The sequence below is a fragment of the Anas acuta genome, chromosome 1, assembly GCF_963932015.1.
Source record: "Anas acuta chromosome 1, bAnaAcu1.1, whole genome shotgun sequence".
Lineage (NCBI taxonomy): Eukaryota > Metazoa > Chordata > Aves > Anseriformes > Anatidae > Anas > Anas acuta.
The window spans coordinates 55,316,080-55,340,874 of NC_088979.1; the positions used below are offsets into that span (position 1 = coordinate 55,316,080).

The 24,795-nt window shown below is 36.7% G+C and overlaps 1 protein-coding gene across 2 annotated transcripts in view; it reads left to right on the forward strand.

The window, feature by feature from the left end:
• The window catches only part of PCCA (propionyl-CoA carboxylase subunit alpha), a 278,772-nt gene that overhangs the window by 122,635 nt on the left and 131,342 nt on the right, over positions 1-24,795 (forward strand). For both annotated transcript variants that reach the window (XM_068677675.1, XM_068677680.1), the window contains exons 15-18: positions 4,097-4,165; positions 4,986-5,061; positions 14,550-14,660; positions 23,527-23,629. In XM_068677675.1, coding sequence (XP_068533776.1) covers positions 4,097-4,165; positions 4,986-5,061; positions 14,550-14,660; positions 23,527-23,629 — 359 coding nt within the window. The remainder of the gene's footprint in view (positions 1-4,096; positions 4,166-4,985; positions 5,062-14,549; positions 14,661-23,526; positions 23,630-24,795) is intronic.

Sequence of the window (24,795 nt, forward strand, 5' to 3'; positions counted from 1 at the left end):
ATGCTGCAGCAGGAGTTTTATGTAATAACATTTGCGCTTGCGAGCCATCCATACAAAGAAAAAACAATTAAAATGCCTTAAATGTTCTGCTTACTGCTGTTATTTGCTTGTGTGAATGTTGCATGTCAGCTAAATGGACCACGGAATAGATAAAGTGATTGGGTGCAGGAGAGTGCACACTAAGCTTTGTCTATCATTATTGCTGGGAGCAATCAAATTGATGCCAGCAGGACAGTAGACGCGTTGACAGCTGTAATTATGTATCTCCATGGTGATCACTTTTGGCCTGTCATGGAGGCCCATGAGTCCCCTCCCTTGCAAGCATTTAATCAGATTGGGCTGTCACTTGTCAGGTAGACAGGGTGGGCTGGGAGTTGGGCTTAGGGGAAGAGGTGAATTGAAAATGAAGGGTGGGAGATGCCTGATCGCTTCACGTGGTCCGTCGTGGTACCGAAGAAAGAAATTTTAATTACGCTGGAGGCTTCGGAGCAGTGGCTTGAGGAGCTCCTATGGAGCGTCTGGGCTCTTCTCTTTCTGTTTACTACTTTCGTATTATTAAAAATAGAACAGCTATTTTTATTTGGACACTCGTGGTTTGGTGTCTTAATTCACGTTTTCTGCCACTGTTGAACTAATTTATCTCCTGAGAGTGTCATGCCACTAGGAACAAAATTAACATGACTAAAAAAGTTCTTTACAGGCCCACCGTGCCTCAGTGTTTGTTTTCCACCTTTTAGATTGTCGTGTTGTCAACAAGTTGGATATCGAAATTAGGTCAGACCTGTTATGTGTTACAGGAAGTTCAGTTTAAGACTAGTGCGTTGCCAAATGCATTTTCAATTCATTTCTTCTGTTTTTCAAGTGAGCTGTGGTGGGCTGTGTGCCCGTATTTGTCAGTTTCTCAAGTTGGGAAACTACGACACATGAATGTGGGAGGGTTTTTCCTTATCCATAGGTAATTCTGTACTCGTTCATTTTGTGTCATATGTTCTGTAACTTTCTTAGACCATGGTACTGAGGAATATTAAATTTTTTCATCATTGGTAATGAAGCTTAAGATAGGTAACCACAAACCCCTATATCATTATGATTGTGAGCATACATATTTAATACTCTTACCCAACATCAAAAACATGCTGCCATATCTGAAGAGCTCCAGCCACCCTTTGCCAGTATGATCACAAGTCTGTTCTTTTAATCACTCTTGACAGAAAGAAAGAAAAAAAAACCTCTCAGGCTCTAATATAATTAAGAACTGGGAAATGCTAGAATTCTGTATCCATAGGTGAGTGGAATTTGATGCACTAAGTTTAGTGCAGGACTGGAATGTAGATTTGTACTTCCTGCCCTCTTTACGATTTCTTTTTTTTTTTTTTTAAATCTTTATCTTTCAGTTTACTGTCCTCATAGCATAAAAACACATAATGGTAGTATAACACCAGTAAAAGTGTTTGGGACTGTCATACCAATGAGCTGTAGGGTGCAATAAGATCTTGAACCATAGCCTTTCTTTTGTATTTTAAATGCTGAATAAAAGAAAGGAAATATATTAAGTAGAAACATATGATGGAGTTTGATAGGTATTGGTATTCTCTATCTACATAAGCACATTATAATAAGTATCTACTGAATTAGGGTTTCTTTTTCATCCAATATTCATTACGTTCTGTCACACCATATAGTTTATAAAATCACCTACTGTTACCAGGGTCTGAGAATTTAAGCACTGCCAGGAGAATTGAAGATGGTAAATGTATTTCTTTTCTATCTTTTTTTTTTTTTTTTTACTCATCCCAAGTTTATTTTATGAAAATTAAACTTCTACATAGGACTGCAGACACTTTTTTTTTTAGTAAATTCTGCAGCTGATTCTGAAGAACTTAAAATTTCTTCTGTATTTTTTCATTTTTCAGGATATCGTACTTAAGAAAAAGTGTAAATGGTATAGTGGTGTGTATGTGGTACGCAAACAGAAACATTGGGCAGGCAGAGCATGTAGTCAGGAGCACTAGAAACCTTACATTAATTTCAAGGCCTGTTTAACTGGCTTTACTGTGAGTCTGAATTATACACTTACTGTGTTTTTTTTCTTTGTCAAAATATGACACATATAAATTCTTATGTATGCATATATGCATGTTAAAGCACCCACAAACACTTGTATGATCACTTTATAGATGCTGCTTTGGACACAAAAGTCACAGTGTAGTTCATTTATGTGTGGAGTGCATATGTCTTACCTTTATGGTTTATATATGTTTACCATGTATTCCAAAATATACTGCAAGGAAGGGATTAATAGTAGATCACAGACCGAGTAGGTAAATTAATTCTTTTTGTTTGAATGTGAGAATATATGCATTGACTTTTATATATAGACAGATATTCTGGGAGAGAGGATGGTTTAAGACTTACAGGAAGGAGAATTAGAAATTAAGCTGCATATTTTTCTGTAATCACAATGTCTGAACTACCTTCTCATCAGTAGATAATGTTATGTACCTGGAATGGGCAGTGGGGGACCTAGTTAAGTGTAGATAAAACACATTCAGATGAGATGTAATAAAAATGATAGAGAAGTGCTATTGCCTTTACATGTAAATAAGTATTTTGTAAAAACAAACATAGATGTACAATAAATAATAAATATGAATATAAAAGTACAAACATACAAATTTATAAATACATGCCTTTTTTTCTTTCTTTCTTAAATGAAACCTCATAAAAACTGATCAGACGGTGTTTCTTTCTGAAAAACATGAGTACACCTGCTAGGGTATCTTTTTATGTCATTTGGATAATAAAGTCATCATCATGCCCTCATGTGGATTCTGTAGACAAGAGGTTCTACATGTGGTCCCCTGATAATTGCCTAAATTAAAATATTAAAGGCCTAACAGCCGTTGCGTTGACCTTTTTCTGCCTTACTGCAGACAGATGAGCTGCTGTTTATTGCAAAGGTTCCTTCCCACAGGTGAAGATTTAAGTGAGATTCCAGGACCCTCTTCCCTATCCCCTTTACAATGCCGTATATCAGAGCCCTGCTGTTTCAACAGCTTTGATTAGAGTCTTCCATCCCCAGAATGCATCTATCACAGTATTTTAAAAATATTTCAGGTTCCAGTGCTCAAAAGCAGCAGTTTAGTAAATATTTCTTACCCAGGAATTGCTCATTTAAAACAAAGTTTTCTATGGCTAACCTCATTGCTACAGTGATGAAATCAAACAGAGATGAAAACAAGAATCAGCAATATACTAACTAACTTGCTGGCTGGTTAACAGCAATCAGCCTCTTCAAAAGAAATTTTTGAACTTGTGTTATTTTTTTTCCATGAATATTGCAGAATCAGAGCTTTAATTGGGGCTGTGTCCTTACAAAACAAAGCCATGGAAAAAGCTGTGTAAACATTAAAGCCTCAGGGGAACAGCAGCAACAGAAAAAAAAAAAAAAAAAAAGGTTTACAGTTGAGAGGGTGAGGCAGAGAAGGAAAGTGTTACAGACATGAAAACCACAGGATCAGTATTCCTATAGAGCTGATAAGCAGAGCTCCAAAGTTCCTGCTGAATACTCCTTAGTTGTATTCCTCCCGGAGCCTTCAGAAGGTCTATAGTGGAACGTGTGGGATGTGATTACATGTGTACGCAGAAAGGGTGTGATTAGAAGGGGCATCCTTCATGCCAGGTGTCAGTCAAAAATAATTACAACTATTTTATTACAGTGATTAAATCACAATTGGATACATTGAGCATTGAAGTTTAGAGTGTGTAACACAACCTAAATTGTTAGATCAAAATTAATGTGTTTACCGTGCATTCTAGGAGAACAAAAAAAAAGAATTTTGACCATCAGGTGAAGATTGCATTCCTGTTTGTTTTAAAGGACAGAATAACTTGCAAGTATTTTTCCTGGTGGAGAAAAAAGCTCCCTCCCCATCTTTTCAGCTTCTCTGACAACAAATTATTATCGTAGCTTTTCAAGGGAAAAAATATACTTGATAAGTTTCATGAGTGTTATACTTTAAATCTGCCAGATATGTTTTATCACATGTTGATTTTTTTTAATGTAAAAAATATTTTTGCTTCTTACTTTTCGAAGGTACGCGTTGACAGTGGCATACAACAAGGAAGTGATATTAGCATTTATTATGATCCTATGATCTCAAAAGTAAGTTGATTATTTTCTTAACAAATACTCTGAAGATAAGAAACACCAATTCTGTAGGCAGATCAGTGAAGGAAAATATATTAAAGGATTGGTAAATCAATATTTTAAAGATGCTGAGCATAACATGCCTTGAGGGAATATGGAAGAAGCAAAGGAAGATACAGAATAGAGGAAGTTGAGTGTTACTTGTAAACAAAAAAAAATATCTTTTGATACAATAATTGTTTGTTTTGCAGTTTCTGATTATTAAAAGGATTCTAATTTAAACAGAAGCATGTACAATCAGACTTGGATGCTGCTACTCTATCTTTTAATGTAACCTAGCTAGGCATTATTGTAATAGTTCTGGCTACCAAAGAGAAGCAATGTGATACGTGGTTGAAAGTCTCTCTCACTATTCTTATTCATCAGTAACGTATTGGTAAAATTAAACTCTGACTTTATAGCCAGATTGTCAAAAAAAATCACATTTACACCTTAGAAGTTGGTTGGGACATTCAGAAGTCAGGAGAATCAGTTAATGCTCAACCTCTGCTCTAATCTTCTATGCACCCAAGGAAGAGAGGGCCTGTTTAGATGCTTATCCTGGTATAAAGTGAAGGTGATTGGACTTCTTTCATAGAATGGGTTAAGAGATCTTAGTTTTCTCTTGGTGTTTGCCTCTCTCTCTTTACCTCCGAAGCATAGATCCAGTAATGTGTGAGAAATGTTTTTGTGACTGCAGAAGTTGTACAAACTGTGTTCATTTTAAATGCTTTTCAGATTCTAGAGACAAATAATATGCCATTTTTAGGTAACTTAAATACCTTTTGTTTTTTAGCTGATTACCTATGGCTCTAATAGAGCTGAAGCACTGAAAAGAATGGAAGAGGCTCTGGACAATTACGTAATTCGAGGTAACTACAGAAATTTAGGTTCCTAGTGCGATAGGCTGGCATCTATTTCAAGAAAACAGCTTGAAAATATAGTAATTAGCAAATTGAGTAAAGTTCCTGCTTCTTAAGTGCAAATGAAAACAGGAAAAGCTTGTGTTAATTAAGCTGAGAAGATAAATCAATACTGAAGAGATTTCATTTTTTTTTCTCCTTGCTTATGCTTTGAGATTAAATATTTATCTCTGAATATTTAAATTGTTTCCTTAAAGGATTTTCACAAAATGGTGTCACATAATTGATGTATTACTTTACATTAATGTTGGGAAAAAAAAAGACCACTGCACTGTAAGAAATTTTAAGTAGTTGCTGTTTTATAGCACTGTAATACATTGGCTGCGGACAAATTAATATCACAATACAGTATTTGGTTGTGTGTATGTGTATGTATATATATATATATATATATATATATATATATATATCTGTTTTTTATTTTCAATGTAATTGTTTATATTTGGGTAAATAGAGATATAAGCAGAATGTGTTTCAGCTCTTGCTGACTGACTGCCTAGAAGAAGTAGATGCTCTTTCAGCTTTCCCAAGCAGCAGGGGTGAATCAACCATGACCACTTTAACTCTTTTGAAGTTTTACAAAGGGAAGTTGTGGTTTGTCTGGGAGAAATCTTTACATCTTCCTCTGTGTCTTATGGAAAATGCAGAAGGAAAACTCAGACTAGGAGGGAGAAAAATAGGATTTCTTATTCTTTCTTATCCAGGAGTTGATTAGAGAAGGGAACTGTCATGTCACAAAATCTTCATTTTGCCCCTTAACTGTGTTTTTTGAAGAAACTGTTTTTTCATTACCAGTATACTAGTAATTTCATTCACTAGTATACTTAGTGAACAAAGGTAGCAGGGAAGGCACCTGTTGGAAGGTTTGTTGCTTTTGTTGCTTTTTTATTTTTATTGATTATTGGATGGTTTATTCAATGATTTGAAATGGGAGAAATACACGGGACACGTTTAATTCCTTCCATAAGTGGCTGAGAAGGAGGAGCAGGAGATCCTAGCTCATACAGAAGACAAGCACATTAGTGTTTCTGTAAAACTGGATATGGCTTTAATGCTTTTGATGAATAGACATAGTGAATAGTACAGATGCCATTTCAGGCTCAACAGATTTGTCTATCTAGGGGAAAATGAGCATTCCTCTATCACAGTGTAGCTAGATAGGCAGCAGAACTAGACGTTGGAAATGAGCTGCATAACTCTTAAATGGGTTTATACTGGTGGAGCTTGAGCCATTAGACTATTGCAGTACAATGTGCGGATGTAAATCTCTGCTGTGTATCAGCAGAGTAAATGCATGTGAGAAAGAAATTTACGCCACTATAGCTAAACTGATGTGGGAGTCATTTTTTTCCCTTTTTTTTTTTTTTTTAATGGTGACAGGCTTTTGATTCAAGATGAGTTGTATTAATAGCAAATGATGCTAGAAGGGTTATATTTAATGAGAATATTGACATTGCGGAGCATGGTTTTTGGTTGGGATAAATAAAAAATATGATATCCTGCTATAATGTGGGATGGAACATAATCATAGAACCACAGAACATCCTGAGTTGGAAGGGACCCACAAGGGTCACTGAGTCCAAAGTCTCGGTCTACACAGGACTACCTAATAGTTTGTTCTTAAGTATTTTACTTAGAATCATAGAAAGGCTCATTGGAAGGGATCCTAAAGATCTTCTAGTTCCAACCCCCAAATATAAATAAATATAAATATTATAAATATCTAGAAAGGATATGACACCTGATGTCTGAAAACTATTAATTTGTGTTTTTGATTTTTTAAAACTTTTTTAAAATTAATATGCATGTATGCATTTAAATGTCCATACCTGATCTCTCTCTAGTAGTTCTACCAGTGAAAAAGCTCTTCATCTATTAAAAACATCTAAAGAGGTAATAAGTTAAGTACAGGTGAATGTGTTTTTAGTGTATTGCAGAAGACAAATATTAATTTATCATAGGTTTCAAAAGTAGATGAATTTTCAGGGCATGTTTTCAGTCGCGATGAGCAGTGGTTTCCATCTGAAAATGGACAAGATTTTCATGTAGTTTTACTCAGCAGATAATTTATTCTCAGGGTTTACTTAAAATGAAGTGTACGTGGATATTGAGGTATCTCTTTTCTACTGTGAATAATGCTTTTGTACTTGTCAGTGCAGTTAAGAACACTGCAGACAGCACAGATCAGACAAGTACAGAACTTCAGTTGTTTGGAGGAGTTGTCTCTAATTAAAGTTCAAGTAGGCTTAACAAATGATGAAGAAATCATATACTCTGTTTAAATGGACGAAAGTAAACATCAGGAAAGTAACAGCAATTTCATGCGTTCTTTATAAAGCAATTTGTATGTTTTTGCTTTAAAATGTTATATAAAACAATATTAAACCAAATGAATGTCTCTATATAACTAAAGATCAACATAGTCATACTGAATAGTGTGCTTCATATTTCATATTCTGAAAAAAAAGCAATTTTTTTGAATCAGCTCTTGTTTACTTTGTATTTTACAGAGAGTTTATTTTCCATTCTAAGTAACAAGTCTTTTACGAATTTCAAAGCATTTTAGCTAAGCGTTACCAGATACAGTCAGTGCAAATTGCCCAGATATTACACACTGTGAGAATTTAGATGTAAATTCTCAAGAATTGCCACATTTCTGTAAACAAAAATGCTCGCTTGCTCACCTATGGTGGGGATGGGATGGGGTGACTGGGTAACAGGTCAAGGACCATCTAATGGATAGCTTAGGGACTGCTAATGGAAGATGGAGTCTTTCCCATCACTTCTGTGTCACCAGTTCAAAGCAGGCAAAAGTTGGTAAGGACTTTTAGTCACTAATATTTTGATGGTTGCTTGCTGACCTGTGTGAAATCAGTGGTCTTTATTGAGTTCCTGGAAGACAAATGTCCTCTTGAACAAACGCCGACATACTGTGTCATCCATGGCAATCCCCGTAGAGAACCCAGGGACTGAGGCAGCACAGTGACCCTCCTGGAGGTGCCTCATCCAGGATGGGTTGAGGCGTGCTGAGAGTGTGAAGTGCAAGGACTTACTCTGCTGCTCCTTGTGTGCTGTCTCTATGAGTACATACTTGATTTCTGCTGCTGTGACTTTAGGTAGGATATCCAAGCGTTATCCCATTGCCTTTTAACTCCATTCCACTTGCAGGGAACAAATCTATTCATTAGTAGGTGCTAACAATGTGGCTAACCCAGGATACATTGAATGTGGTCATAGGGAAGCAATCTGCATCTTACTTCCTTTGTAATATCTATATTGTAATAGGCCAGATGAAAGTCTAACACTTCAGGAGTGGATTGGATTGAATGATTTCCTGAGGTCCTTTACCATCTAAATTATTCTGATCAGAACCTATTCTTCCATTGAGAACTGATCTGAATTCAAAATCCCAGCTGAGATTTCTGAAAGAGGAAAGGTATGATTAACATTGCTACTCATGGGTCTTCCAGTATGGTTCAGGGGTGATTTTAATGTTCAAGGTCTAACCCATGTTTATCGCACTTACAGTTTTATCCAGTAATTACAGGGGAATTTCTAAATACTGAAATGTTAATGACATTGGTCAAGCATAGAAGTAGTGTTGCTCATTGGGCTGAGGCATGAATAATTCACCTGTGAGTCTGTAACATTATTAGTAGTTCATCTTTCTCCTGTTTTATGTCATCTTTTATGTGAAATTTAAGTGTTTTTTTTTTCATTTTAATTTAGACAACAGATATAGGATTCTAGAATAATACCTCGTAATGTGTTTACTGTATGTGTAAACATAATGTGTGATTTTCCGTTTTCTCAGTTTCTCTAAGATTTTAGTATGTTTGTCATGTAATCATTCATGATGTTTAATAATCGGTTCATTTAAAGGAGAATGTAAAACCCAGTATAAATTTTTGGCAAGTTTACATATGAGAAGTGTTTTCATTTAAATAAACAAAATGAACATATTTATGCAGCAAGTAGAACTGAACATCAGCTCAGAGGAGGTTTGATTGGGCAGATAGCTTGTATCATTGTATGCAAAGGTTTCTGTAATCTTTCCTTAGACCTCTCTTTGCTTTTTGTCTTCCCTGCTGATTCAAGCATAAAGCAGCAACATGAAATTAACAGTCATTGTGAACAGTCAGCCTTTCCCTGTCAAGGTCCTGCTTGCTGCATGTCATATAATATTTGGAAAAAAGAAGAGAGAGGGGAAAAAAGAGCATCTGAGGAAGGAGTAAGAAGCAGATGAAACAAGGAGCAGTAGAAATAGGGGAGCCACCAACTGTGGCTTTTTCCAGCATGGAGTAGAAGAGCAAGCACCTAAAACTGAGAAGTGGTAAATAACCATGGTGAATGTTTTGAGGAGAGTGGGAATACAGAAGTGAACCCCGTGATATGAACTGAGACCTGAAAGAACAGTGCAGCAGAAACTGTTGTGTGAGTTTTCTCCAGCTGTAAACACACTAACTAGGAGGAAAAAAAGAATACTGTGCAGTAAACTTCACTGAAATCCAAAAAACTGTTTGTTATAAATTACTGAATGATTGTATTTTATATATTACTTAGAAGAGACTTCTCAATGGCAGTGATGCAAATTCCATGTTATTTTGTATTCTAATCCCATGCTGGTGTGCTAGTGAGCTCATTGGGGTTGTGAAAAATCTTTGTCTGTAAACCAACTTTCCTGCAAAGTGCCCGTTTGTTCTTAAAAAAGGAAAGCCTCGTTTTTCTGCTTGCACTTTACAAAAGAGCTGCAAGGGATTCCACGACTGACCTGTGGATTTTCCCCTTTGCATAGCAGAGGCGGAGAGGTTTGGGAGCTCCGCAAGATTCAGTGTGTTCTCTGACCCTTTGCAGCAGAGATCGGCTGGCTCCCAAGCGGGTCACTGTGGAAACTGAAACCAGAGAAGGGAAGGCAACTAATGGATAGCAGCTCCCAAGCGCTAGAAGAGACCATTGCAGAGTGCTTGGTAACGTCAGCATAGAATACAGATGCTGGCATGAGGGAAGATTCTCCTCCTGTTTCTCCCATCCCTTTTCTCTTAAACCAGTTCCAGGGGAAAGAGTGGGAATTGGTGGTTTGTCAGGGGAGCGTTATGGCATGCAGTTTAGGAATGTTTATTGTCTACTGCTATACGTGGGAGGGAGAGGAAGGGACAATCAAAGTACAGACTGATCAGGTGAAAAAGGAATGTGATGTTATTGATGCAGGAGAAGAGAGAAAGAATAGTTTGCATTTTTTTGTGTCAGGGAATCTGCGGAAGTGAAAAGTTACAAGAAAATCAGTGTGACACATTGAGACAATAAAAGACATGTACTGTTACTTCTAGTTAAACCCCTTAGATATAGGGTTGTCCTGGTGGTCCATTCCTCTTCTTTGGAGTAAAGGGCTGGCCAAGGAGAGGGTGGTGGCAAGCTGGACATCATCTTCCTCTTAATCTTAAGATTTTCAGAAGTCTATGCAGTACAAAATTTAGCTTGTTTGAACTAATAATTTTTCAGCAGGATACTACCATTATATAATCTGCTTTTTTTTTTCTTATTTTCCTTCTTTATTCTGCTCTATGAGCTTTGTGAGCTCAAGACTTTAATACCAGGATGAGTTATCATTTTACTTGAAATACATATTCAACTCCAAGAGTCAGTGGTGCACTGATCCTGTATGAGAATTTTATGTGGATGTTTGTGTATTAAAATAATAATAATACTAATAAAAATACGCCTTTCTTTTTGCTTTTGAGATTGGACTTTGTATGCACATTCAGACTTATCTGAAGTGAAACAAAACACGGGCTTTGAAAGATAGCTAAGCAGTTGAATGTTGAAGGATTTAGGGAATATTATGACAACTTTTAGAATTGCAAACATGGAAGCTAGCTGAGTGGTAATTGTGAACTTTGAAAAGTTTGTGTTCAAAGTGTTTTTTCATAATTGAGCATTACCACAGATGTGCACATTGTTTTAAATAGAAGCATAATAAGTTTTTCAAAACATGGCACAGGTTAGTACTATTTTTTTGTTAAAGAAATTGATAGGTATGCCTCTACACTTCATAGCATTTATTCTTATTCAGTATTTAAAATGATTGGTGATAATTTCTTTGCTATTTTTGTTAAAGAGAAACCTCTAGTACAGTACTCTATGCATAGTTTTTGCAATCAGAGAGTGTGCAGTTTGTTCTGTTCCACTCAGCACAATTGGGAATTATCAGCAAGTTAAGTCTATTCAACTGCTTATCTACAGAGAGGCATGTAGGACTCCAATTAAGTTTACATGGATAAATGCAGATTTGTGTTTGCAAATGTCAAGATGACAGAAGCTTAATGCTGTAAAAAGGCTAATCAACGCTGAATATGTTTAGTGTCAGTAAATATTTATAGTGAAAACATGGCTTGTGGTTTTGTGCCTTAGCATTCCAGGTTTGTACAGACTTTTAGTGAGTAAAAATAATAGTCTGTTCATAAACCTGCTATAAAACTTGTGTTTTCTATAAAACTAATTTTATTGTCTTTTTCATCTTTCTGTTTTTTTTGGAACCCAGGATAGGGGCTAGGCAGCATTTTGTAAGTTGATTAAAAAATCAGGTAAATTTACCAAGATTTTAAGGTAGATAACCAGAGAATGTACAAGATAAGAGGCAGTATGTGAAGGAATTTCTTCCAAATATTCTGTTTTTTTAATGAGGACTTCTTCAAAACAGTGCTTACTAATCAGTCCTGTTGAAAGATGTGAATATTTAATAAGTTCATGTGTTCATTAGGCAATAACTACAGTTTAACTAGAAAGTTAATTGAACATCAGGATTACATATATGTTTATATATAAGATTTAAAAATATATACATTTCTTATTTCATTAGATCTCCAGAAGTTAAGTGTTAGTCCTCTCTCTTTTACAAGTGTGTTCTGGAAAATAGTGTGTCAAAATTGAAATCCATGAGGTATATCCTAAACTGAGCTTCTGCTGATGTAATATAGTATGAAGAACACAGCTGAGTGAAAGAAAAGAAAAGAGGCACAAGAAACATTGATTATTTTTTATTATATTTTGACTTAGAGAGACAAAGAATATAACTGCAACTGCAGTTCTGCATCAGTCTTAACGGTGTAAAAGAATGATGCTGAAGTGAAATTTTGTTTTCTGGAGGGGAAATAAATTGATATGGTTTTGGATTTTGTTTGTTGGAAATGTCATGGCTTGTCAGGTTAACAAATGTGATTTTGTTCTTGGCAGACTGCAGACCCGGACAAGAAAAAGAAAAATCCCCTGAAAACCGCTGCAACATAAATATAATATACTTCAGTTTAGTGTGTAACTTTGCATGAAATAAGCACTGCCTGTTAGCCTCCGTTTGATCCTGTGAGAGTGTGGGGCTAATGTCTGGCCAGTGTTTTGGAAGCAGCAGGTAGTCAGGAGCGAGCTGCTGTAGGGGTCCATATTTCTGTAGCCTAGCAGTTACTCGCACACAGATGGAGACCTTATGAACTTTGACAGAGGTCATGCTAAATTGTAAATCTAAAACTTCTAGACTTCTGAAGGATTACACTGGTGCATTATTATTATTATTAATTTTTTTTTGAGCATACGATTAGGGACACCACAAAAGATAGTAACTCTGTTTTGAAAAGTAGATCAACCATGCAGTCATTATTCATATACCGATTATGGGGATCGATAAAGATAGTCTTTTATGATACTTTATATGGAAACTGCATATTAAAATTGTAATTTACATGTGTAGAACACATTATATTGCTTCCCAGACACCTAGGTTTGTCTGCTCTTTTGAACTCAAAAAGGGAATTTTAGAGTTTTAAAACATTTCAGAAGTTTCTGATTTTTCTGGTACAAATGATTTGAAAATAATTAAGATACTCGGTGGTTTTTTGATGTCAGGTCTTCTGGGGCAGTCAGTTGAGACACCAAGCTCTCTGTCATCTGTCATCAGCCATCATCTCACTGGGGATCTTATAGCTGTTTAGGAAAGAAAAACATGAGATGATCTGGTTACACATTGTAATGCGTTTAAACCCTGCATTCAGTCAAAGTCAGGGAGCATTGAAGAGCCCCTCTTTTGTCTTCTAATTACAGTCCCAAAGCTGTACTTAATAGATTAAAGTCTCCGATACTTCAACTTTCCATGCAAATGGAAAAATTTGGGGGAAGGGATCAATACATTCATGCATTACTAGTTCTATTTTGTAGCAACCAAAGAAGGACTTTTTTTTTCAAGTTATAGTCATTTGGTATTTAAAAATAAATATATATATATATATTTATTTTTTTTAGTGGACATACAAAGTGAGTTTGATTCTGTGTTTATGAAATCAAGGTCCATGAATGACTGTCTGGGTCAGAAGCAGCAAGGAGGCTCTTTTAATCAAATGGTCAAATTTTCATCTTGTCATCATTGAACTGGTTGCGTAATGTGCTTCTTTAATGGCTCATGAACTAGTCTTTAAAGCTATGACTTCATGATTCAATGAGGCTGAGTCTCATTCCATGTGTTGAAAGTGGTTTCAGTAATGGCCACACAGAGAGCTTGAAAATTCACACCAGCAGCAGACTGTAGGGGGAAAAAGCTTTAAAACAGTTTGAACTGATCTGCACATAAAATAACAAGAATGTTATTCATACTTCTAAACTGGAAAAACACAAAGGGAAAAGAAGTAGAAGCATAAAAGAATCTCCTTCTGTTGCCCCAGCAATTCACGGTCACTGTACTGCTAGTGTCTTTGTGTTAGTGATATCTGTTTCAATAGGGGAAAAAAAAATCCAAATAGCTTAACTTGCAGTGGAGAGTAACCAATAGGTTTCTTTGTTTTATATACTCCATGGGAATCTTTTATGACATAGAAATTATGAAAACTCTACAAAATCTGTATAGTGATATAGTGTATATATACACACACATTTACTACTACTATGTATAGTGTGTATATATATAAATTATGTGTACATATACATATTAGTGATAAAACTTATTACAATCTCTCGTTACCATGACCGAGGAATTACTGTGACGTGTATCTTCCACAGCAGTGCATGTATGTAAGGTGGCAGGTTAACAAGATAGGCTGGGATTTGTTGGAATTGTGCTGATATGCATGGTCATGACACATCTGTCATTTCAGTGAGATGACCAAAAGTCTCTTGGTTGTGCATGCTGTCATTGACTTAACTAGGTGTTTGAACCAGGCTTGGCGAGGTGAAAATTCTTTCTCTTAATTACTTCATAATTAATCTGAGTGTTTAAGGAGGGTATCTTGAAGCAGGAGTGGAGAAAACTGGTAAATCTGCTTTGATTACATCAGTACTATGGTCTCTAAATTGTAAACAAATATTCTATGTAATTGAGAGCATGTATTTTTAGAAGTTGTTTCCTACTGTAATTCGATTAATAATTTTACCTGATTTTTGTATTGGTGTTTTGTTTTCAGGTGTGACTCACAATATCTCTTTACTGCGAGAAGTGATCATCCATCCACGCTTTGTCCGAGGCGACATCAGCACTAAATTTCTTCCTGAAGTCTATCCTGATGGATTTAAAGGTTTGTTCCTCTTTGGAATGCTTCTTACGTTTCTTTTTTTTTTTTTTCTTTCTTGAGAGGTGTTTGTTTCTGGTTATTATTCCTTTTATATTTATAGATTGTCATGTTCTCAAATCAGTCTTTACAGTTTTTGTATGTATCCGTGTATACACAGTTGTTTAATAACACATGATTGAAACAGTTACTTTCTTCACTTTCAACAAGACAAAATATATATTTCTAGTAACAAAATAGTAAATGAAATACAACCAAAGTCAAGCAAAACAATTTGTAGGTGATATGAAATATGTAAAATAAACATCAGTTCAACTCTACCATGCTGCTGTGCTTCATTACAGACAGTGCTCCTACTGTTAACTGGAGATGAGATTTCTCTTTACCCACCACTATTGCTTCTCCAGTTGGTCTGCGCAGCATCTTCAGAAGCACCTTTTGGCACCCTTTGTGTTCACTGCAGCACTGTGTGCAGGATGTAGGCATTCTGCTAGAGTATTCCAGTAAGCTGGTCCTAATACTCATTATGCACAGTAGTGGGCATTGCCTGAAATTATTGTCGCTCATAAGCTAGGTTAACGTGAACACAAATGCAAATATTTCTTTACAACATCCCAAATGACAAGTTGCAGAAGTGTATAACAACAGTTGGTAGAGGAATGTGAGTAGAATAGATTGGTTTCCTTTCACAAGGATCAAAATTTTAAAGGTTGTCTTTTCTCTCAGCCAATCTGCTGTAGATTCCTTCTTGACCCATGTGGCCAGAGACTCAGTCTTTCTACAGGCCTTACACCTCAGCTGACATTCATGAGGCAGAAGCTCTTCCTTATTTAAAAAATAAAAATAAATTTTAAAAAAATATATAAATATATATATAAAAATTCCAGTGTTAATAGCTTATCTTTCGTGGGTGTTTTTATGAATCTTGCGAAGATTCCTTCATCCCCCATTCATTATTAACCCAATGTGGCAAAATCCTGGTCCCACTTGGAGACAACACTGCCACTTGGCAGTCACCAGAAATGACTGGCACCTCATGAAGTGTAATCTCATTAAGAGCAGAACAGATTTTTCATACCCCAGGACTCAGTGTGTGAGTTTGGTGCAAAGGGTACTCACCCACAGAAGTACTTTATATCATCGTGTAGTTGGCAGCTTTATTTGATACAGTCCTACAAGTGGGATTAATGCATCCAGCTTGTTCTTGGCTCCTGACTGAGGCAAAGGAATAAGAGTTAGTCACCTTGGGTGGCAGTAAGCTTGGGATGGTTGAAGCTCAAATGTTCTTTGTCTTCTTTGCTAAGGTACTTAATCTTCAGGTAACTGAGCTGGCTTTCATCCATCATAGACTTGAGGGTACTCTGATCTGCTATGAAGGCTCACTGCTGCTGATTAGCAGGTCTGTCTCCCTTCCCTGCCCTGACACTTTTATATGGAATCCCATGTCCCATCTCTTTGATGGTTCTGGGACTTTTCAGTCCTTTTCCTGAGTGGATTCAGTTCCCTAAACCACCAGAACACTGCATTTTTATTGTTGCTGCCTTTGTTGCAGTAGTTTTTTGAGAGTTATTGGGTTGACTTAGCTCATGGAGGAGTCTGGTATACTTAGATATACAGAGTGACTGACAGGCTAGAATGGGGAGAAAGGAATGGAGGAGAAAGGAAAGGTTGCAAACTATTAGGTAGGTTTATACCATGTTGTGAAAAGGCAGACTCACCTGACATGCAACTGGGAATGATGAAAACAGAAACCATTCTGCCCTTACTTGTGCTAATGTGTCTGGGGTCCTTGGTCACTTCTTAGAAGATGGGACATGTTTTGCTGATGCAGTTCATTTGCGCTGTATTTGTGGCACTGGAAAGGAACACTTCTCTGTTGTTCTTTTATTCTTTTTTTTTTTTTTTTTAAGTTTATATTGCAATGTTAACCTATATATAATCAGTTAATTACTTGTTGATCCACAAGTTTCAGGATGACAAATTTGTTTGGGGTCATTTGACTTGAACTGTATACGCATACATTTGTGTGCACATACTCATGCAAATGACTGATTAATGTTGCAATCTTGAATTAAAAAATAAATCTGTATTAACAGATTCTTAAAGATAAGCTTTTGCTGGAGACACTAGAAAACAAGCAAAGAGATAACATGACAGTTCCCCATAGGAACTAATGAATGTTGTGAAATGATTAGACTTTGTTCATGCAGAATGAAAAGTCTCAATCCTCTCCTTCTGTGCATCAAATACAGGCATACATTAGCATTCGTAATGATAATAATGATTTCTGCATTTTATTTACAAAGCATTTCTATTTCAAATCAAGAACACACATTCAAGGATACCGATTCAAACCTCACTGAAGTAATTGAGAGCCCTTTTAATGATGTAGTTCACACTGGATCAGACCCCTCTGGCTTGAAAAATTATCAGTCATTTGAATTAGAGGATAGTTTCTTAAGTACCTATTGAAAAATATTTCTGCAGATGTAGAGACTCTAATGGAAATTGTTGAAGGCAAGCTAGAGTGGTGGGAAGATGATGCGCAGAAACTCAGCAGGAGAAACAAAGGAAAATTAGCTTATACAATGCAAGTCCTGTATTCACTTCACCAACCTTTTTATATAAATACCCAGGGTAATCTTTGCTACAAAAAATTGAAAATTAAGTAGCTTCATATATCATAATATTGTTTATTTTTAAAAAGGGAGACAAAAAAAAACCCATAGGTTAAAAAAAAAGATATGGAATAATCTGAAAAATTAGAACAAAGCATAGCCAAAGTGGATTTGGAAATACCTAGAAGTTTGTGCTGCTGATCACAGTAGAAATCCATACCTGAAATGTTTTAAATTTGGAAAACTTAAAATTAATTAATAAAAATAAATCAGTGAAGATCCATGCAAATGCTTGATCCATAATGCTTGAGCACAATCCAGTGTGTTTAAATTCTAAACTGCACAGTTGCCAGTGTAGGTCTATACTGATGTTAAGTAATGAATGTCAGTTGTTTTCTTTCTCTTGACTGCATAAGGACTGGCTCATTCCCTTCAGTGCATTTTTCTTCAACTCTGAAAGTTAACTTTTGTGATGTCCACTTCATATTACATCTAGAACTGGAAAACTTAGTTATTTTCATGTTAGGGCTTAACTGCCTTGTTTAAATAAACACTCATTAACAAGAACAAGTTTATTTCAAGTAATTTAAAAATGTTGCTGTGCTGAAACTAGCCTTGCTCGGGGTATGATTAGTGTGGGAAGACAGCTGCTGTCCAGAATGCTGGCTGGCTGGTAGGTCAGCTGGCGTGGGTTATTGCTCTGTGCACCCATGTATGTTTTGGGAGGAATTGCAGATCTGACTGTGTGTACAGCAACATCGATTGGGTTAGGCATGACACAAATATGCCTGTCGTAGTGTGACCTCCAAGCCCTTTGCTTAGAGAATGAAAATGTTTGCCAAGCATGCAGGAGTAGTCCATACTACTAGAGTACTGTCAAACAAGCTGTCCTTTTACAGCTCCCAAGCAGACAGGAATACATCTGGGCTTTCTCACCTTTCTGGTGGAAAAGGAATATACTATCTAGTATCCCTATTTTATAGGCGCAGAGAGTGTTTCTGTATTCAGAGATTGGAGAGGAGTCTTTGACAAAGATTAAATTAAACCTATGGGTCCTTACCTTATTACCATATGCATGGGATCATTCTTTGTGGTTCATGCTGTTTGACAGTTAAAATATCTTTTCCTGGATAATTTAGATGATTGAGATATTTTTTTTTAATGGTCAACTCTTTCTGGTTATTGAATGATGTCTCAAATACTTTGTCAGTCCCTTTGGGAAAGACATCACGTACAAGTGGGAAATGGGGGAATTTTCCAAGAGATTATTGCAGAACCCATACCAGAACACAGGGAACAAAAAGAAGAGCACTTTATCTTCCCATCTTGTTGTGTGTTTATCTCATTTGGTGGAGAGGAAGAGCAGAATTTCTGATGGACATCCCTTTGTTACCTAATTCTAATGCAGGAAAAAAATGATTCATTTTAAGGATAATTAAACATTGGGATGACTTGCACAGAGAAGTTGTGGAATCTCCATCCTTGGAGATTTTCAAGACTTGATTGCACAAACCTCTGAGCAACCTGGTCTGAATCTGATGTTGAGAGTGCACAGTCAGGAGACAGATGGACACTGCTTGGACTTGAGACCTCCCAAGATCCATTTCAGCCTCGGTGATTCCATAAAAGTACCTTTAGGTGAATTGGGACTTAAGATATCATTTAAATTGTTATTAGTTGGATGGGGGAATGCTGCTTCTCTGGCTGTGTTACTGTTAAAAGAGAGAGGATGGTTGCCGTTACGTCTATGTACGCTCTCCACGCTAGAACTGAATCTTTGTCTCCATTTTACGAAGCTACTGGATTACAAAAATTGTGTCGGCAGATAGCGTAGTTGACTTTCTTCTCTATGCCGGGTGAAGTCGTTAACTTTAATTGGTTTGTCAGTAATAACTTTGTACTTCAAAATAGTAGAGGTTTCCTTTCTATATGCTCTAGCAATCTGTCCTACGAATGATCGCCACCCTCTCTGAGAGAGACACACTTCTCTATTCTGAATGCTTTGGGATTGCATATGCTGACAATGTTGTCTGTATTTTTCCATGACCACTTTTGGGTGGAACAAAGCTCATCTCGATTTCAAAAGAAATCAAAACCTCTAATAATATACAGCTATGTTTTCTGCCTCAGCCTTCTTGGTATACATGTTATTTGTAACTTCAAAATCCACCGGGGAGAAACAGAAGCCAAAACAGAACCCAAATATGATACCACCACTGCCTACGTTGGCGTGGATCTGAATTGTGTGTTGTACTTCCTATCTTAACCATTTTGCTTTTAATTTTTGTCCTTCTCTATCAGAAAAGTCACTTTTCAACTATTAAGTAACAGGCCTGAGTACATAACCAGGGCTTGGTGGTTTTTTTTTTCTTTCTGTAATTGATAGGAGGCAACACATTTCTAGGACAAAATGCAAATGAGACTGTTATGGGAAAAATGACCTTTTATGTAATTTAATTTGAAGTTGGTTATGTAAAGTAATTGCATGAACCTTTTTGACTCAGCTTGGGGGATACTGTGATAATATTGATTTAAGCAATCATAACATCAGGGAAATGAGAGAGAGAAATACTTTTTCCCTGTCGTCTTTCCGATCAGGGTTTTGCTGTTTAGTAGTAATAGATGCATATGATCTAGTTTTCAGTAATAGGAACAGCAGCGCTTCCATTCCTTTAATTGTGGCTTAGTTTTATAGCCATTAATCGTGTTTTATGTTGACATTATATAATTCAGCTCAGTGATACCGTGTGTGCAGAAGTATATCCCAGGTTGAGGAGAGAGATCTGGGAGCTGATTTACATTTTATGGTGGAGATGAAATCTTCATACAATCCAGGAGTCCCGTATGCAGTAAGGAGGGTAGCAAAGGGCAGTGATTGAACTTTCCGTATTGGAAGCTGGGGAGCCTTTGCTCCGTACTTGTTTCGCTTCCAGTCTAGGCAGCTCCTGGAAAAAGAAGTACCTTTGTAACTTTTCAGATCGATCTTCTGCATAGTGAACATGAAAGGCTGTGTTATTATGTCTTTATTGATGGTGAGTGTTAACTTAACGCTTCAAGACATCCAGTTGAAGTCCTGAGGACTAGCTTGTAAGCTAAAATAATACTTGAGGTGAAACAAAGGTATCACAATCTGGAACACTGATGTATTTCCAGATACAGTAATGTAATAAATAATTCAAAACTGTTTAAAATCCTACTAAGCATAGCAAAAGCAAAAGGCAAGGGGAACGGGGCTGGTGTTCAGACAGTAGTAATGTAGTACTGACACCAGAATTTCTTCTATAATAATGGTAAATTGCCATCTGTAGGAAGCAGCCTTTAATCAAACTTCTGAGGTATGTCTCCAAAGTTATGCTTAGGACATTCTATGGTAAGATTGTATCTTCACCACCAAAGAGCCGAAGAGCAAAACCTAATTTTGTTAAGTTTGAATCATTTCCCAGGCTGGGGAAAATCAATACAGCTTGCCCATGTCGGACACCTCAGTGATGACTGGCTTTCTGCTTGCCAAGTATGTGCCACAACTAATGCAGATTGTGACAAACAGAAAGTGGATAAACATTTTTTTCACATCAGTGATAATGAAGAGGTGAATGTAGTTCTTGATCGGTTGTTAACCTGTTTCAAATCATTGACATTTGTTCACTGTTTGGAGTTTCATTTTTGTTGAAGATACAAGGAGAAAATAGTTTTAACAGCACAACAAGTGCAAAAGCTGTTATTGATTTCATCCAAGATGAAGTCATGCAACGAAACCTGCACATTGGGATTTCTCTTATTTTACCATGTTCTGGTGTCTGAGTTGACGCTACCAGTATTTGTTGGAGCAGACGAGCGCATATGGTTTTGGTCACACAGGCTTTGCATGGGCATGATGACTGAAAAGCAAAGGATTTAGGAGAGATTTTCTGATATATCTTTACCTGAGGTGTCTGAACTCTTCTTGGGATAATATATATATCTCTCTCTATATATATGTATATAGGTGTATATATGTATATGTATATATGTGTATATATGTATATATACGTGTGTGTGTATATATATATAAAGAAAATATATATAAATACCAATTCTAGAAATACAGCCTTCTGGAAAAATGATCTCAACTTCTTCTCTGTGTGCAGACCGCTGGGAAAACTGGAAAACTGGCACACCTCAGAGCCAGATAGTGGATGCTTATTGCATTGTGTAGTTGTATAGGGCTTATATGTATGTATATATATACATATATAAATCGTATAGAAGTTTAGTGTTTTTTGACTTTCACTCTGCAATTAATTTTTCTAGTAACTGGCATAGGAAAGATCAAGTTTGTTTCTCGAGCCAGTTCCTCAGCCTCTCAGGATTTTTCTTTCTGCATGTGTGTGTTAGTCAAGACAGTTTCCATTTCAAGGCAGATAGAAAATAATAAACACTGAGCAAAGGGAGTTGCATTAATCTTTAGCCAGAATATGTTAATATGGGCTAAATTAAAAATAAATAGATGCAGATTTGCTGACTCTTATTATTTCTAAATATACATTTCTTTGGCCTGTGACAGCTCCTTTGTACTGCTAACTGGAACTGTAATGAGGGTGTTCCCAACATCTTAGCTTGATTGCGTTGCCGAGGTGAACTCTAAGCAGCATCTTTACCTATCCATAATTAATGTGACCAGTCAAATTATGATGAATTCTGTGCAGAAAACATCCTGTTTTGAAACTGTTCTTGCACTTGTTGTTGTAAAGTCTGTTCTTATCGTTTTCAGAGGTCTCCATTCTGTATTTTATTGAGGATTGTGCTAGCCTTATGCTGCTGATAGATATTGTCACTCCCTAATAACTCATATTCCCTAGTGCTCATTAACATTACCTGCAGTAGAGCTGAGGTGATGGGAGTATAGAGATGGAGAGGGGAATTGTCTCTGCTGCGTGACTGGAAGCAAACGTGCTTCACTGGGCAGAGCTGCTTAGGCAGGTAGAGCCTTCTGAACCCCATGCCCACCTCTTTCCCCAGTCTTTAATGTAAAGTCTGTACTTGACATAGATGGTGGCATTTGCTGTGATATCTGTACATGAAGGTCTACTGAGGCAGACAGCAGCTGCATGAAGCACTTTGAGAGCTCTGTTGTAACTAAGTTCAGCTACGTCTTTCAGTCTTACTGTCATCTTTTTGTATTTTCTTTTTAACTTGAATTATTGCATTATCCTCTTCTCTGGCTTTTGAAACACCCGTGGCTTTCATCTGTGCAAAATTTCTCTCCTGAGAATAGTTTGCTGCTTTTTCTGCATGATAATTCATCTCTGCGCTTCCTGTCCTCTTCTGTGCCAACTTTAACTTCCCGTCACCCCCGTATGGGCTGGCGACTTTACTTGCCCTTTGACTTCTTCTCACATCAGTCTGACTGCCTTTCTTCTCTGGTGACGTCAGTCTTGTCCACCTATTTGCCAGCTTCTCAGACCAAATCTGTGTTGCACAGTCTCTGACCTAAACATGGGAAGGACAAAGTTCTGGCACCGTGCTCTCTCTTTTAATCTGGATGACCAAATTTTGACTTGACTTTCACTGTCTGCAACAAGACCAGGATAGGAAAAAAAAAAACCAAACAAACAAATGAACAAAAACCAAACAAACCAAAAACCACAACCTTCCAGTCACTTTGGTTCACACCTTTTTGTCCAAACCTTCATTAGCTCGCCTGCCTTTAAATTGCAGGCTACTTTGAGCTGTTTTCTGTTTATGAAGTGCCAAGTGTGCCATTAATAACAAAATAATGATGACACAAATGACACTGAAGGACAATTAGCTTCATCGACATTTATTTCTGGAGTTGTCATTCTCCCTTTTGCTCGGAAAAATCTGTAGCCTTGGTAAGGTAAGGTACTGGGAAAGAATGCTGTGTATTTTGAATAAGTTCTAATGTACAGATGGATTCCTTACCAGCATGAGGCACAATATGTCAACCAGTGACATTTCAGTAACGAAAACAAGATGCTGCAGCGTCGTTCAATTTTTTTTCTTTCAGTTGTCAAATTGTTTTCAACAGATATACCCGTGTTAGCAGTAGGGCTGATCTGTATGAAAACATGCAATTTCAACTTTGAAACTCAGAGCGTCTGCTATGCTGAGCCTCATCTTAATTTAGGGGAAAAATGTAGGTTTAGTCTGTAAGGACTGAATAGTGTCTTCTCTGGTAGTTACTTTTTGTGTCTGTGTCTATGTTGGTCTGTGGTATCTAATGTTTTTTTTTATAACTGATTTTTGAAAACTAGGGCACAAGTTGACAGATCTTGAAAGAAGGGAACTTCTGGCAACAGCAGCTTCTTTGTATGTGGCTGAACAACTGAGATCACAGCGATTTCTAGGGACTCCAAGGTAAGTTTGTTTCTAGGAACTCAGATGTGCTGATGCGTTTTGTTAATGGCATCTTCTTATGCATGAGAGAGACACTGGTGAGAAACTGCATGGTTTCTTAATATAGTCTGTTTTTTCTAAATTCAAATGAGCTGGTGCTTACATTTCCCTACTCGCACAAGTCACACACAATTATTTTTATTCTACGTATTAGCAAGCTAATAGGCACAAAAATGTGTTACAAGCCAGTACAGTAATTAATGCACATCAGGAGTTTCATTAATGCAAAATGTTGCTACATTAGTAACTAACCACAAATTGAGCATCACAAATTTCCCATGTGTCCATTTGAAGCGATCTAAGCACTTTGGGATAATATGAATATTCAGCTACAGAGCTTTAAAATATTGTGGATTCATGAGTAATTTGCTACCTTGATGAAGAAGCTTAATAATTTAGAATCTAATTCTGAAAACACTTTCTGAATAGTAAATGCTGGAGTAGTCAGCACCTTGCTGTTGTTCCCCTGCTTCTTCGTTCTTTTGGTTCTTCATTCATTTGGATAGCAGCAGCTAGTAACTTATATAGCACTGTTATATGTTACATATAGCAGTAGTGTCTGTCAAAATAGTAATTCAGTTCTCTGGCTTTTTGGAACAGTATGCTTTTCTTCTAGGATGTTTCTAGCTTTCATCGTCCTCTTGCCCATCATTGTAAGCTGAAGCCTTTGTCAATGCCTTGAGACCTTCTATTACAACAGTGTAATTTATTAATCTCATTTGGGTAGCTGGTATTTCCAACAGTTGCATATAGCAAATGTGAACTTCAGAATGCTTCTTGGTTTCTTAAGTTAAATTCTTTAATGTAGCTGCATGTGTATGCCTGTGAGAGATACAGAGTCAGAATGCAGGACAGACATTCACATTCCATGCCAGTGGTTTGACAGTGTATTCTATTACTGATTTTACAGTGGTCAGGAATAAATGAAATGTGGTTTCAAGAAGTCTTTATTTTTATTTGTACCCACAAAGATAAATAGTACCATATGGTGTTAAAAAAAAAAAAAAAAAAAGACACTTAGAGCAAGCATAACAGCTTCATAATACATAGCATATGTAGGGCTAGGTCATTGCTTGCCTTATGCACCTATAGGGGAAAGTTAAGCGCCTTCTTACTTCATTCCACAA